This window comes from Panthera pardus, unplaced genomic scaffold, assembly GCF_024362965.1.
Source record: "Panthera pardus isolate Hobbes unplaced genomic scaffold, ASM2436296v1 HiC_scaffold_16, whole genome shotgun sequence".
NCBI lineage: Eukaryota > Metazoa > Chordata > Mammalia > Carnivora > Felidae > Panthera > Panthera pardus.
Genome location: NW_026526721.1, coordinates 28,574,960 through 28,589,621, shown reverse-complemented (window position 1 = coordinate 28,589,621; position 14,662 = coordinate 28,574,960). Strand labels below are relative to the sequence as shown.

The window sequence follows — 14,662 nt, the reverse complement described above, 5'->3', positions numbered from 1 at the left end:
GTTAACATCTTAATTATCTTTGGGAAGAGCGTGCTGTGAAAGGAGATGCCTTGAAATTATCATGTTCATCCCTACATCAAGAAACATGATTTATTGAAAGTAGCTATTTGCCACAGAATCTGCAAGTTTATATTACATTGTAGGAAATAATAATCAAATAAATCTGTATCATTTAGCTTGCAGTGTTCCCAAAAGCAAGTCTGGAAAAAAAAATTGTAAAGAGAGCTTACAGTGTATTCAGTTCCATAACACTCTGGGACTTGCTGACGTACGTGAGTGTCCTGGAAATTTTCCATACCTTTTAAAACATGTCCATTTCCTGAACTTGTGTTTAGCAATGGCCAACAAGGAGAGGACGGTGGTTAATATGATCTGAGGATTTTAATACAAGAGAGAGTTGGCACACAAAGATACACTTTTTAACACTACAAAATTTTCTTTATCTCAGGAAAAATTCCTAAATTTGGGGGAATTTTTTTTTACAATAAAGACTCATCTTTCTTTAAAGGTACCGCTTTATGCTTAAGTCAGAAAGCTTTTCAATAAGAACAAGTCTTTTTTATATTCTCTAAAAACACTTCCATGTGGCAAATGTAATAAAGAATTGTAGAAAACAATTCTCATTGCATTAAAATTACAGGGAAACAGAAAAAATAGTATGATTTGGGGAAAAGTTTTCTACTATTTCTTTGGCAGTAGGTTTTACATGTCTTTTAAAAAATTTTTTTTAATCTTTATTTATTTTTGAGAGAGAGAGTGTGCGTGTATGAGTGGGAGAGGAGCAGAGAGAGAGGGAGATACAGAATCTGAAGCAGGCTGAACTGCCAGCACAGAGCCTGACATGGGGCTCAAACTCATGAACCAACTGAGCCATCCAGATGCCTGGGTTTTACATGTCTTTGCTAATGAAAGAGACTCCACCATTTAAAGGTTACCCTCTTTAGCATTAGAAAAACAAGATTGATGTTAACATTCTTTAACAAAAGTAAATAAAAAAAAACTGCACAAAGGTGTAAAATAGTGAGGAAAGGATCCATATTCTCAATTATAATAATCAAGTCATCAAAATACATTGATTAATGTTTCATCAAATACATACATATAAAGGTGAATATATGTGTGCCGGTGTTTTATTTATATATATATATATATATATATATATATATATATATATATATATTACATATAGAGTGGATTCACTTACTATCCTTCACTTTCTCTAGTCCCAACACATGATCCGTACCCAGAAGTTGGTAGAAAGAGTTAGAACCAAGAAAATGGCTTATGAAGCAATCTAAACCTTAATCCCCCTAACGCCCTTCACTATGAGGTATACAATAGGCATCCTTGTTGAATATCTGATAGAGTGTGAAATCGAACCACATATATATTTGGAGCTGAGTAATATCTGGAATCATAGCACAGGATATTTTAGGTTTAGTACTTGTCCATGTAATCTCCTTACTGTAGACATCTACTTGAAAAACCCATGTACCTGGCATTAAGCTAGGGGCATTGGATGGAGTTTGTAATAGAATAGAAGGGAATTTCAAATTTTATTTGAGGGTAGGGCCTTCAGTAGGATTAAGAGGAGTTTAGGGAGAGGATGCAAATGTTCACTGAACATCTGGGGATAATATATGTATGCTGTTTCATTTAATATTTTTAACAACCATAAGAAGTTTTTCTCATCATCATTGGACACATAAGGAAACTGAGACACGGAGAATTTAAACAAGTCCAAAGTCAAAAGTTATAACTCATGTAAAGGTAAAGCAAGTTTGGTTACTATAAGGTCCAAAGCTAAGCAGAAGTCCCACAAATCCTACCTAGCCAAGGACTGAGAAGCAAGTAGAAATAAAAAATAGCTCAAGGGACTGAAGCTCATACTGAATGCCTGCATTTTATTTTGCCATTGGGTGTAGCATGTGGATTTTTAGAGGATTAGGCCAACATTTTCAGGTCTGTGTTACATTTTAATGATGTCAAGTAGTACTTGGTGTTTGGCCCAGTATAAGTTACTAGAATGCGCTCATGAGACATTTTTTGTATTGTATAACTCTTTTAAAAATGAGAATTGTGCTAAGGAACACCCAAATAACTCCTATCAACCTTTTAAAGTGGTCAAGATGGGAAAATATCTGTATATATTTAAGTTAGTTCATTCATAAAATTTATTTGTTAGAACCAGGCATTTATTTTCCTTGTATAAACTAAAAGTTGAAATGGCAACTGCTTAACCTCTTTTCCTTGTTTTATGAGGGAATAAATAGATGATAGATGATATTAGATAGGTAGATAGATAGATAGATGATAGATAGATAGATGATAGATAGACAGACAGATGGATAGAGAATGACTTCAGATACTAAAATAAGAAAATCTACTCTGATTTTAATTTCATTTCACCAGAGACAAAGATACGGATTTCATACTAACATTCAATATTCCTTTAACACCAACTAAAGCCGCTCTTTAAAATCTTCTATTAAAAAAAGAGGTTTCATTTTTCTTCTATAACAAATAGAGCTCTACATTCTTTCTATCTGCAAAATGAGTTATAATATTGCTCTTGGGATATTGGGAAACTCCTCCATCTATAACGTTGTAATATTATTAGGTAGCTCTGGTGGTTTTAAAATATGTTCCTAAATTGTTTTATATTGCTCTCTTCAAAAGGTGGGTCGTAATGCCCCTATCCTTAGTATAAGCTGGATTTAATAACTTGTCTATAGTAAATAGAATAAGGTGGAAGTGATGGTGTATGACTTCTGAGACTAAGTCTTAAAAGACATTATGGTACCCTTCTTACCCTGTGCCTTGGATCACTCATTCTGTGAGAAGCCAAGTGCCACGCTATGATATACTCAAGCAGCCATATGGAAGGGTCAACAAGATGAGGGGCTAATTCCTCCAAACAGCTATTAGCAAGGAGTAGAAACCCTTGGCTACAGTAGGGGGAAGGAGTTTGAAAACAGACCCTTCAGCCACAGGTAGCTTTTAGATGACATTTTGATTTCAACCTCATATGAGACCCTGAGCTAGAATTACCAGCTATCCCCAAACTCCCGACTCTGAAACTATGAGACAATACATGTTCGTTGTTTTAAACGCCTAACTTTGGGAGTAATTTGCTATTTAGCTATAGATAACTAAGACAGTAGTCAAGTTATATAATGGATAAGAAAGTACTTGAAAATAAGATCAATGCATAATATAATTTGTTCATTTTTACATTACATCATACATAAAAACTACTTTTTGGTTGACACTGCAAGTGCTATTTAAACAATCTGTTGGGGCGCCTGGGTGGCTCAGTCAGTTAAGCATCCAACTTCGGCTCAGGTCATGATCTCACAGTTCCTGAGTTCGAGCCCCGCGTCGGGCTCTGTGCTGACTGCTCGGAGTCTGGAGCCTGCTTCAGATTCTGTGTCTCCCTCTCTCTCTGCCCCTCCCCCACTTGAGCTCTGTGTCTCTCTCTCTTTCAAAAATAAATTAACGTTAAAAAACAAATTATTAAACAATCTGTCATTCTGGCCTCTTTTTTTTCCTGCCTTACCGTTTGTTCACAATCTTTGTTTAGAACCACCCCAAATCTTGTCTGATGAAAGCTAAGGAGGGACCTACCTGTCCTGCTTATTCACAGATCACGGCATAGCCTTAAGGTTCTTCCCCAGCCGCCTGGTGTCCAGTGCCCTCGGCTAAGTGCACCAAAAGGCAGTCCCGCTTTGATCCAACTTCCGTGTTTTTCCAACAGCGGTGTGCTGCACCAGAAACAGTTTTAAGTCTGTACGTTGCCAATGGGTTGCGTGTAGCCAAGAGGTTTTTGTCGCTGTCGCTGCTGTTACTAATCCAGTTTTCCTCTTAAAGCCTAAATGACTAACTCTCAACTCTAGATACTGATTACACTGCACGAGAATTGGAGGAGGCTAGTTTAGATGGCACAACCAGAGCTGAGTCCAGCCACCATCTAACCCTGTGGGCGAGGTTTGGAGCAATCAAGGTTCCGCGGTAGCAAAAGTGGCAATTTCACAAACAAAATGTATTCATGAGGAACACGTCCCGCTTTGAGGGACAGAAAACCCAATCACAGCAGCTTAAACAAGTGTAAGGCTTATGTTTCCCCACAACAAGAAGTCCAAATATAGGCAATCCAATGCTGATGCAGTAACTCAGGAATGTCGCTGATGAATCAGGCTCCATGGCTGTGCCCCACCATCCTTAACATGTGCCTTTGGCCTTATGGCTGAAAACAGCTGTTAACTCAGCAGATACCATGTCCAGCATCCAGCAGGGAGACGGGCAAAGGGCAAAGCTTTCTTCTCATGAAGCTTTGCTTTTTTTTTTCCCCTCCCGAAAAGAACCCCCTCACCCACTCCACCACCAGGCATTTCTAGCTATAATTCACTGATCAGAATTGGATCCCATGACCACCCTAGCTACAGGGGGAGCTGAGAATTCAAATACCTAGCCTTGCAGTCTCCATCAAAAAAGAAATCGGTTGAAATGGGTGTGAAGTGATGTAAGCCTTAGAAGAGAACCTAACACACCCATACATATGCAGGCATACTTTTAAAAATGAATTCACTCAGCAACACTTTTTCCACTGAAGGAGCTTAGGGAGAAAATGTTTTGGTGCAGTCCTGGGTGGGGGTGCTTGACAGTGCTTAATATCACCAGCACTGAAAGTAATAAATGTTATCCCTCTTTTCTATCATGAATATGAATGACGCTCTGAAGGCTGAAAGCAACCTCAGAATTTATGTGAGAAATGAGGCATGAAACATTTTTGAAAATATATTAGCCCAAAGTCTGTATTACTGCATAGTTTATACCCTTTTCAATATGCTACAAAAGGTCTGAGCCATCAACTGAATGCTGCCAGAAAAGAACAAATAAGAACAAGGATACGAAAATAAATGCTGGGAGTCAAGTTACCCCAAGATGTTCTTTATGGTTGGGGTAATGATCACGGTTACCAGGCAGTCTGCTGTGCCTCAAACTCTCCGCATCAGCGCTTGTCCTGCCAGCTGGGTTCTCCAGCAGGTTTATCCCAGACCCAAGTAGTCAGAAATAGTTATGGAGCTAAGTCACTATTGAAGAGAGCATTCCGTGAACACTTCCTGCTCCGACCTCCTGCCACTTGGTTCCTAGTACTTTCTTCTATGCCTTAGATCTTTCCTCTTCTTTTAAGTACATTAAAGGAACATGTCTAGTTGAGTATTTCTTTTCTTAAAAAAATTTTTAAGGTTTATTTATTTTTGACAGGGAGAGAGAGAGAGAGACAGAGCATGAGTGAGGGAGGGACAGAGAGAGAGGTAGACACAGAATCCAAAGCAGGCTTCAGGCTCTGAGCTGTCAGTGCAGAGCCCAATACGGGGCTCGATCTCAGGAACCTCGAGATCATGACCTGAACCGAAGTCAGATGCTTAACAGACTGAGCCACCCAGGTGCCCCAAGTTGAGTATTTCTGATTAGAAATTCAGTAAATGTTAAAAGTTTTTATAATGAAAGTTTTTTATTATCCAAAATATATTTCATAGGCCTAGTCACATGATAAGTATAACTATGAATATGTTTTACGTCCTATGAACTTTATCTCATGTTAATGATATTCAGTAAAATTGCCAGCCATGTGAAAATATTGACCCTGTTAAGATATTATTTATTATTTGTTTAAGTTTATTTATTTATTTTGAGAGAGAGGTGAGAGAGAATGTGAGCGGAGGAAGGGTACAGACAGATGGGGAGAGAGAGAGAATCCCAAGCCAGGTCCATGCCATCAGTGTGGAGCCTGATGAGAGACTCAAACCCATGAACTGTGAGCTCATGATCTGAGCAAAAATCAAGAGTTGGATGCACCGTGAACTGAGCCACCCAGGTACCTCTTCATTATTTTAATCATTTCTACTTTTACATGATCTTTAAATGTTCTATAATGAATATATATCATTCTCACAATATAAGACAAAAATCAACTTCAGTTTTTCCATGAGGCTACTGTCTTGCCAGACCAGACATGAGCCAGGTTTGGGCTTGGAAAGCGAAATTGCATGGGGCATCATATCAGTAGACAAGTGCCCATCAAATGTCTGGATGCCATGGAGTCTCATGGTACATGTACTTAGTTAGCACCATCAGGACACTCATAAAAATACCTACTCCTGGCCCCCAGACATGATAATTCATTTGGACAGGGGTGAGGCTCAGAAGTCTGCATTTTTCACAAATATCCTGATTCTGACACAGACAGTCCCCAGGCCACATTTGGAGAAATATTGCTCCGATAAGTCATTTGCTCACTTGATAAGAGGCTACAGTCTGTGCCAAAGTCCATTCTTATGGACGTCACCGACAGGTCAGTTTGCCCCTTCACACGAGAGAATGTGTCCCTCTCTCTGCCCCGTCTTCCAAAGGGTAAACAGCTTTGGCTTTTCCTCAGTCACAAGGAGTTAAAAAATTAACAAATTGCATAACATTTCTTAATACTTAATCGTATCTCATTATAGTATTTTGTCATACAGAAAAAGTGTTTCTTAATTAGTTAAGTTCAATTGAATGCCCACCATGAATATGAAGAGATATACTAAAGATAGATAAGACCACCCCTACCCTCCAAAATGAGAATTTCTAGATTAGATATCTCCTGCTCGTCAGTCACTGCTTATGGATTTTCTCAAATGATCTTTAATGATAAACTACATAGTACAAGTGAATAGTTACTGTTCTAGAAGGATCATTTCTTAGCCAATGAAAATGCCAAAAAAAATTGGTAAAGATTTACCTTGAACCCTTTTCTTCCAAGAACTTTATATATTATTTTCTTCATTCTAAGACATGGTTCTGGTTTTCTGCTAAAACCCTAAAGAAGGACTTCTCTTGGCACAACACATGTCTGGGAATTCTTACTGTAAATCAGCCTTCATTTCCTCCTGGCTATCAGACAATGTTTCACTTAGATACCGTATCTGAGGCCTCATCTAAATTTAGGAGAATGAAACTGCATATTTCAGAAATAATCTCCCAGCCGCACTTGTGAAAGTGTCCATCCCTCGCAAAGAGTAAAAAGAGGAGGAAGGGGGAGAGAGGAGCCTTGGGGGACAACAATTGAATTTGTTTTATGCATCTTCTAAATGCCAGCCATGATGCTAAGTGCTTTACTGAAGTATTTCACTTCATCCTCACGGCAGCCATGAGATAAAGGTTCTTTATAGACCAGTTTTACAGATCATGAAAACTGAGGCAGAGAGAGATTAAGTAAATCGCCCTGAATCACAGAGGTACTAAGGGGCAAACTAAGATTCAGAGCTCTGTCTGTTTTCAGAGCTCTCCACTGTGCCCTGCGGGAGAGCTCACTGGTTAAAGGCCCTCAGGCAATGTGGTGTGGACCCTCAGGAGCGTAGGATTGTGACTCTGGCACTGTCAGAACAGCCAGTAGAAACTGTGGTTGATCAAAAGTTATGGTCCACTGTCTACTCCATCGGACGGCCTCCGACAGTCTCAGGTATCAGGCTGGATTGAGGAACGCGAGCTCCTTTTGCTCACCAAATCAGTCCCTCACGATTCAGACACTGTATCCCGTCTTCCTATTGATAAATCTACTGCACCAAGGAAGGCCAGTTTTAACTTTCTAATAAATAAAACTATCAGAATGATTAAAGAGAATCTCATGGCTGTCAGAAAAATATCAAAAATCAGTATGATGCTGGAGTTGGCCCGACTGACGCACATACTATTTTTCATTACAGGGTGAATAGCAACTATTTGGCTGTTAATTAATGTTATATTATTATTACTATCAGGGAGGCCCGAGGTTCAGACATTCTTAATTGCCTGAACTCCTGGGCTAACTAATGCAATTTATAAGGGATATGTCAGAAATAATAGTATATGCTTTTATATCAAACGTAAAAACATGAGGGACATGCCCCTCACTAAAGGTTGCCAGACAGTTCTCAGCACTTAACATAGGTCTTGTCAGAGAAAATCCCAGTACATTAACTTAACAGGTTTAGAGTTACTTATCAAAAGGCTGTAGAGCATGATGTTTTGCATAATCAAAATGGCTTATCAACTCAAGGCATCAGTGAACGCTTTCATTTATATTCCAATTCACAGAGACATAAGCGTATCAACTACAAAACAACCTACAATAACTAAAGATAAAATAGTTACAAGGCTAAGTATTGTACATTACATCTAGAGTATTACAGAGCTCAATAACATGATGATGTTCACAAAACACCACACCAAGTGTTGATTGTTCACATTACCTGACAGGAAATGCCTTGTGGTTTTTTTCCTTGAAAAGTATGCATGTAATTACTCAAAAGAAAATCCTCTTCATTTAGATCTATGAAAAGAGATAAATGTTATATATAGATCATCAGAAATTACAGGATTTTAGAAGGTTAAGTGCAATTTAATACTCATTATAGTTTCGTTTAGTCTGTTAAGGTAGTACATTGTCTAGATCATAAATGTTTTATTTTTCTAAGGATATGTTATTCTCACAAGAAACAGATCAAAATAAAATACAAATTTAACAACACCACCACCAACAAAAATGAAGAATGTTGCTGGCCATCTGTGTATCTGAGCAAGCCATGGAACCTCTGTGGGACTCAGTTTCCCTCTCAGTAATAAAAGAGTAGCATACTAGCTACTAAAGCCACGTCTAACTGCAACATGCTAGGATTCCACGAAGTTATCTCCTCACCTGTTTCTGTTAAACTAAGTTTTCCACCTCTGGCATTTTGAGCTTCATTAGCTTATGTCTTGTCAACATGGATTATTTGTGTTGAAATTGTTCTATGTATGCTTTTGTAAAAGCTTTCGAATGTGGTGTCCGTTAGCTTGCAGCTACATGAAATCTTCCAACATTTCCCTTCCAGGCTCTGGAAAAGGGGCTCCTTTTATGTAAATCTGAAATGCACATGCGCTAAAAGAGGGCAGCCCTCTACACCTCACTTAATCCAACCCACTTGGATGAGGAAACTGAGACTACAGAAACCACCTGGCTACAAGGCCAGTGACTTTCCCTCTCACCTTCACTATTCACGTGCAATCACTGCTTCAGTTTCCCACTGTTCCTTGTTCTCATATTCACTGGGGGAGAAAGCGGCCAACAAGACCTACCCTCCACACACAGTGAAAAACACGGGCAAGTTGTCCTCCAAATCCCCATCTTGGCTCTCTTGAAAAGATAGTTCAAATTCCCAGCTCAGTCTCAGAGTTGTTTACATCACTAACAATATTTAAAATCAGAGTAACCACAAAGGATTCCAGAAAATACTTAAATGTTAAAACGAGCTGGTTTTGTGAGCTGGCTCTTTGAAGCAAGATTTTCCATTACAGTGTCAGGGTGCCAGAAGCAGTTTTGGCAACTTATTATTTTTTTTTTAAGGATTTGTATTCAGGAAAAAAAAAAAATCTGTGCTCTGTTCCTTCATTCCTTTTCATCTCTCCCCTTTTTGGATTCCTTTAACATGAATTTTGGAGAACTCCCTCTATAATTATCCTTCTGGGTATGGGAAAAGAACAGTAAAGTGGTCACCTGTACTCTAGAATCCGGAAGCAGCACAGGAGTGTGCACAATGCATTTACATCGCTTATGTAACAATGCAAAGTAGGAAAATGAGTGATTCAGATGCTACTGTGGGGACGGATCACTATGACTCAGGGTACTCCTGGGAGAGGTAGGGCCCCAGTGGAAGCTTGAAGCGTGGATGTAGTTTGGAAAGGTAGAAGAAAAAGCAAAATGACAAACGTAGAAGCAGTGCTATGAATGCTAACCTACGGTGTGGAATAAGTGGAACATATTTAATTAAGTGTAGAGATTGAAACTGGTCAAATGATAGGCAATTCTGAATATAGCATAGAAGGAGGTAGGGCTGGAAGAGTAAATAAAGTAAAATTTTAATAGTCCTTGAGTGCCAGGTCAAGGAATTTGGACATAACCTACTAGACCAATGTTGCACATATAAATATATCTGCAGAACTCAAACAAGTAATTTAACTAAATGATGTGAATTTTGTCAAGGAGATAATGGGATACATGTGGTGAGCTGAAGAGTCACCATTGCTCTCAGCTTTCCCAACTGAAATCACCTCAGACTTTGAGCTCAGTATTGTCGATATAAATACATGGATATTCATGTAAAATTTCCTGATTTTTAAAATACTGTATGGTCCAAACAGACTTTTTCTCAGAATAACTTCAGTTACACGGCTACCAGTATATGGCCTCTGCTGCAGACAATGGAAGACCTTTGAGGGTCTTGGACTAAGGAAGAGACACCGGAAAAATTGTATTTTATGAAGATTAGCCATTTGTTTTGTGGTCTTATACACTTTTATCTATTTGTAATCTCCCAAGTATTACCCGACGAGAGAATATTTATAAAAACGGAAGCAATTTGGTCCTACGTAGCAAAAGAGTTGCAGTGGATGAATTAGGCAATATGCAGTTGTGCTTTCCAAAAATGGCCACCAAAATATCTCTCATACCACATAGTCTGCAATATGAACTTGGCATGCCTCTTCTTATTGAATGGAGCTAGTCTCAGTAACTCACTTGCCACAGGACAATGCAATGTAAATGATCATTTGTAAGCCCCCAAACTAAGTCAGAAGAAGCCTTACAGCTTCTGCTTTGATCATTTGGGATGCTCACTTTCCAGACACTTCCTCCATGATGTGTGAGGCTCCCTTTCGTGTCCCTCCCTCTTGCAACCCAGCTCTTGGCCTGAAGAAAGCTTGTGTCTCTTGGAGAGGCCACACATTGTTCTCCAGTCGAAAGTCTCCACTGAGCCCAGCCTTCAAGTTATCCCAGAACAGGTGCCAAATATACAGGTGAAAAAGATTCTAGATGATTCCAGACACCAGACATTGGAGTCCTCCCCAGTCAGGCAAGTCTTTTCAGAAGAAGCTTCAGATATCATGAAGCACTTGTCTTGAATAGATTCCTGGCCCACAAAATCCATGAGCCTAATAAAATGTTGTTTGATGCCCTTAAGTTTTGGGATAGTTTGGGGCACCTGGGTGACTCAGTCTGTTAAGCATCCGACTCTTGACTTCAACTCAGGTCATGATCTCATGGTTTGTGAGTTTGAGCCCCACGTCAGACTCTGGGCTGACAATGCGGAACCTACTTGGGATTCTGTTTCCCTCTCTCTCCGCCCCTCCCTGCCTCTCAACAATAAATAAATAAATAAATATTTTTATTTCAAAAAAGTTTTGGGGTAGTTTGCAGCAAAAAGATTATCAGAACATGCATAAACTACATAAGTGAGTCACAAGCAATAGTATACATAGGAATGCACCATTCAACATGAACATTCAGACTCCAACTGCCCCTCAAATTCAGATGCAGGGAAGAAATGAGATTAGGTAAAAAAGCAATATTTCTAATCAGCTTTCAGGTGATTCTAATGAAGATATTTCTGACCATACTCAGGCAACTATCATCCTAGTAAGAACTCCCCTAAAGAATTAAAGGGAGATTCATTTGTACAAAACACCAGGATGCTGAACATTCTCATCACTCAATTCAGAAAGACCTCCTTGGAAGAGGCCCACTTATAGTGGCCTTTGCTCAAGGAGTTTACCCCACAGAATGAGCGTGTAGATGTTCGGCTGTGAAATAGGGCTTCTCTCTGTCACTCCTCATGTAATCCAGTCTAACCAGAGTTAAATTACAGGCTCCAGGGAAACAATTTTTGTTTATTTATTTTTAAATATTTATTTATTTATTTTGAGAGGGGGCGAGGAGCAGAGAGAGAGGGAGAGAGAGAATCCCAAGCAGGCTCCGCACTGTCCTCACAGAGCCTGATGTGTGGCTCAATCTCCCTAACTGTGAGTTCATGACCTGAGCCAAAATCAAGAATTGGATGCTTAACTAACTGAGCCACCCAAGCTTCCCGAGGAATCATTTTTAATTTTTTTTTAACGTTTTTTATTTTTGAGACAGAGAGAGACAAAGCATGAATGGGGGAGGGTCAGAGAGAGGGAGACACAGAATCTGAAACAGGCTCTAGGCTCTGAGCTGTCAGCACAGAGCCCGACACGGGGCTCGAACTCACGGACCGCGAGATCATGACCTGAGCCGAAGTCGGACGCTTAACCGACTGAGCCACCCAGGCGCCCCCGGAGGAATCATTTTTAAATTAGATTGTGGTCCCTGAAAATTAAACAGAATGGTAAATATGTTTGCGACTTTATACATTTGCCATCTTGAATGTGAAGGTATCAAGCCAACAAAGAAAGAGAATTAATAAGGTTTGGAAAAATTAAGTCAAAATATTTACATGCTTACTCTGAAGAGGCTGGCCAAACAATAATATTGACTAGAATTCAGGAAAGGTTTCAAAGGAATGGCAATTCAAGTGCTAAACTGGAAGGCCCTAACTACATCCCTCCTCTGCTAGGTTTTTTGGATAATGAGTCTCATCAAAATCACACGAAAAGGGTATTTTTAAGATAATTTCACACAGTATGGGTGAAATTAATATTCCTTTCAATACTAACCATCTTTCTTGACCTTATCCACCCCTCACTTCCTTCACTAACAGGTCAATTATTTGGGGCATATTTTACGTTTTATGGAATAGTCTGTCGTGGTCACACCGTTTGAAAAATCTCCAAATATGTTCTGCGTCCTTTTTATTATTTAAAAAAAAAATTGCTTTGTTTTTATCGTTTGTACTTTCTGACATTAAATGTGAAAACCTTGTTCTGGATACTGTCTTTATTTAAATGAAAACTTGATCTTAGGTAAGCTCCAATTCACAGATTTCAAAGTTTGTTCTTTTCAGACTTTTATTTTCTTCGTAAAACTAAGGCCAAAATAAATTTGAAAACTTTAAATTTGATTTTAATTTACTAAAATATGTACATGATGAATATTCTGCCTGTTTGTGATGCTGAAAATACAATTAATATGAATTACAGATTAATTTTCCTTCATACCTACACTTTGCCAATGCTTCAGTCATAAAGTCCTGAGCACTCAATTTATCCTGCATTTATTTTACAGATGTAGTCTCTTTTAACAGCACAGATGGAGGTTTAGATAAAACTCTTCTTATAAGAAGGAAATGGACTAGATAAACTAAAAATATTATGCTTCTGGCACTCAACTTATTCTGATAAATTTTGTCTTAACTGACACAACATAGTCTTTTATCAAGCTATGTGAATATCTTTATGGATTAAAACACCAGGCACAAATCCTTGGCTAAACATAGCCTGTGGACGTTTCTTTCATCAGGCCCAATAGTCTTTAGGCCTAAAATTAATATATTAATTTGTTAATTATGTTTATAATTTGCTTATATGTTATGTTTATATACATATTATGTTTATAACATGTTTATAATTAATTTGTTAATGTTAATATATGTCATGTATAAATACCATTTTGAAATTGAAATTGAGAGAAATACCCTTTTTTTTTTTTTTTGGTCTTAGTGTTTGTAACAGATTCTTTAGGAATCTGTTTTGCCACTCCTACCATTTAATTCCCTATATATTTTCTTCTATTTTATTGCGGCTGTCTTTAAAATGTCATCATTCATGTTCAATAAAATAAAGGGCTCTGGATGATAACAACGATGCACCTTCCAGCCTTCATCTCACTAAACCTCGCAGACTGCCGATCCTCAGACACAGTAAACCTCTCTGAAGTAATTATCCAATTAACAGTTGAAAAGTAGTGTTTAAAATGAGAAAGAAATATTATGGGTTGATGTGTAGGGCACTAATTGCCTAGAAATACTCTGAGCTTTCCAAATGAAGCTACCCCACCCATAAAATCCAAGTCCACAACGTGGGTCCCTCCCTCCCCACTGAATTTCTCCCCTCAATTTACAGTGGCACCGACAGCCTTGGTCTCAGGCCATCAACTCTCCCTAGCACAGCATTAATCCCTAAGAAATGTCCTGTGACTCAGCTGCTACCGCTGAAATGCCAGTTGAACTTTTAGACACACACACACACACACACTCACGCAGGCACAGACACATACACAGGATATAGGGTAGCTCAAGAACCCGCGAAACCAAAGCTGAGAAGCTTTCTGTAAAGGATTTCTTGTTTGTTATTCTTCTCTGACAAAGAACACATCACTAATCAGAAACGCCGCATTTTAAACCAAGATTTTTTCCCTCAGAGTAGCTGTAATAGAATCACCTGCCTATGACTCCTCAATTAAAAAAAAAAAAAAAATCTCAGAAAGGTAGTTTTAGCGAATAGAATTCTTGAAGACATTTGTGGCAAAATCTATAACTAAAAATAATTTATAGTGCAATTATAACTTCTTGATCCATAGGTCAATACCCAATAATCTAAAAATCGCATGTGTTTATTAAAGGGATGCATGGATGGATGATGTGGATGAGTGTTTGACTAATCTACAGAGAGTGTGAATGAAGATAGCTGGCATCCTTGGGGTGAAGACAGAATCCAATCAAAACATGATATTATTAACGCATTTCCTCTGTTGTGATTAAAAGAAAATATCTAGGGGGTGCCTGGGTAGCTCAGTTGGTTAAGCATCTGACTCTTGATTTCGGTTAAGGTAAAAAAAAAAAGAAAAGAACATATCTAAATCCCAAATGTTTCAACAATTTATTTACAATAGAGTAAATTGTAAATATTTAAA

General features: G+C 38.5%; 1 protein-coding gene across 4 annotated transcripts in view; it reads right to left on the bottom strand.

Annotated features, from left to right (window-relative positions):
* The window catches only part of SAMSN1 (SAM domain, SH3 domain and nuclear localization signals 1), a 138,070-nt gene that overhangs the window by 94,232 nt on the left and 29,176 nt on the right, over positions 1-14,662 (bottom strand). For all 4 annotated transcript variants that reach the window (XM_019467751.2, XM_019467750.2, XM_053903184.1 and 1 more), the window contains one exon: positions 8,274-8,353. In XM_019467751.2, coding sequence (XP_019323296.1) covers positions 8,274-8,353 — 80 coding nt within the window. The remainder of the gene's footprint in view (positions 1-8,273; positions 8,354-14,662) is intronic.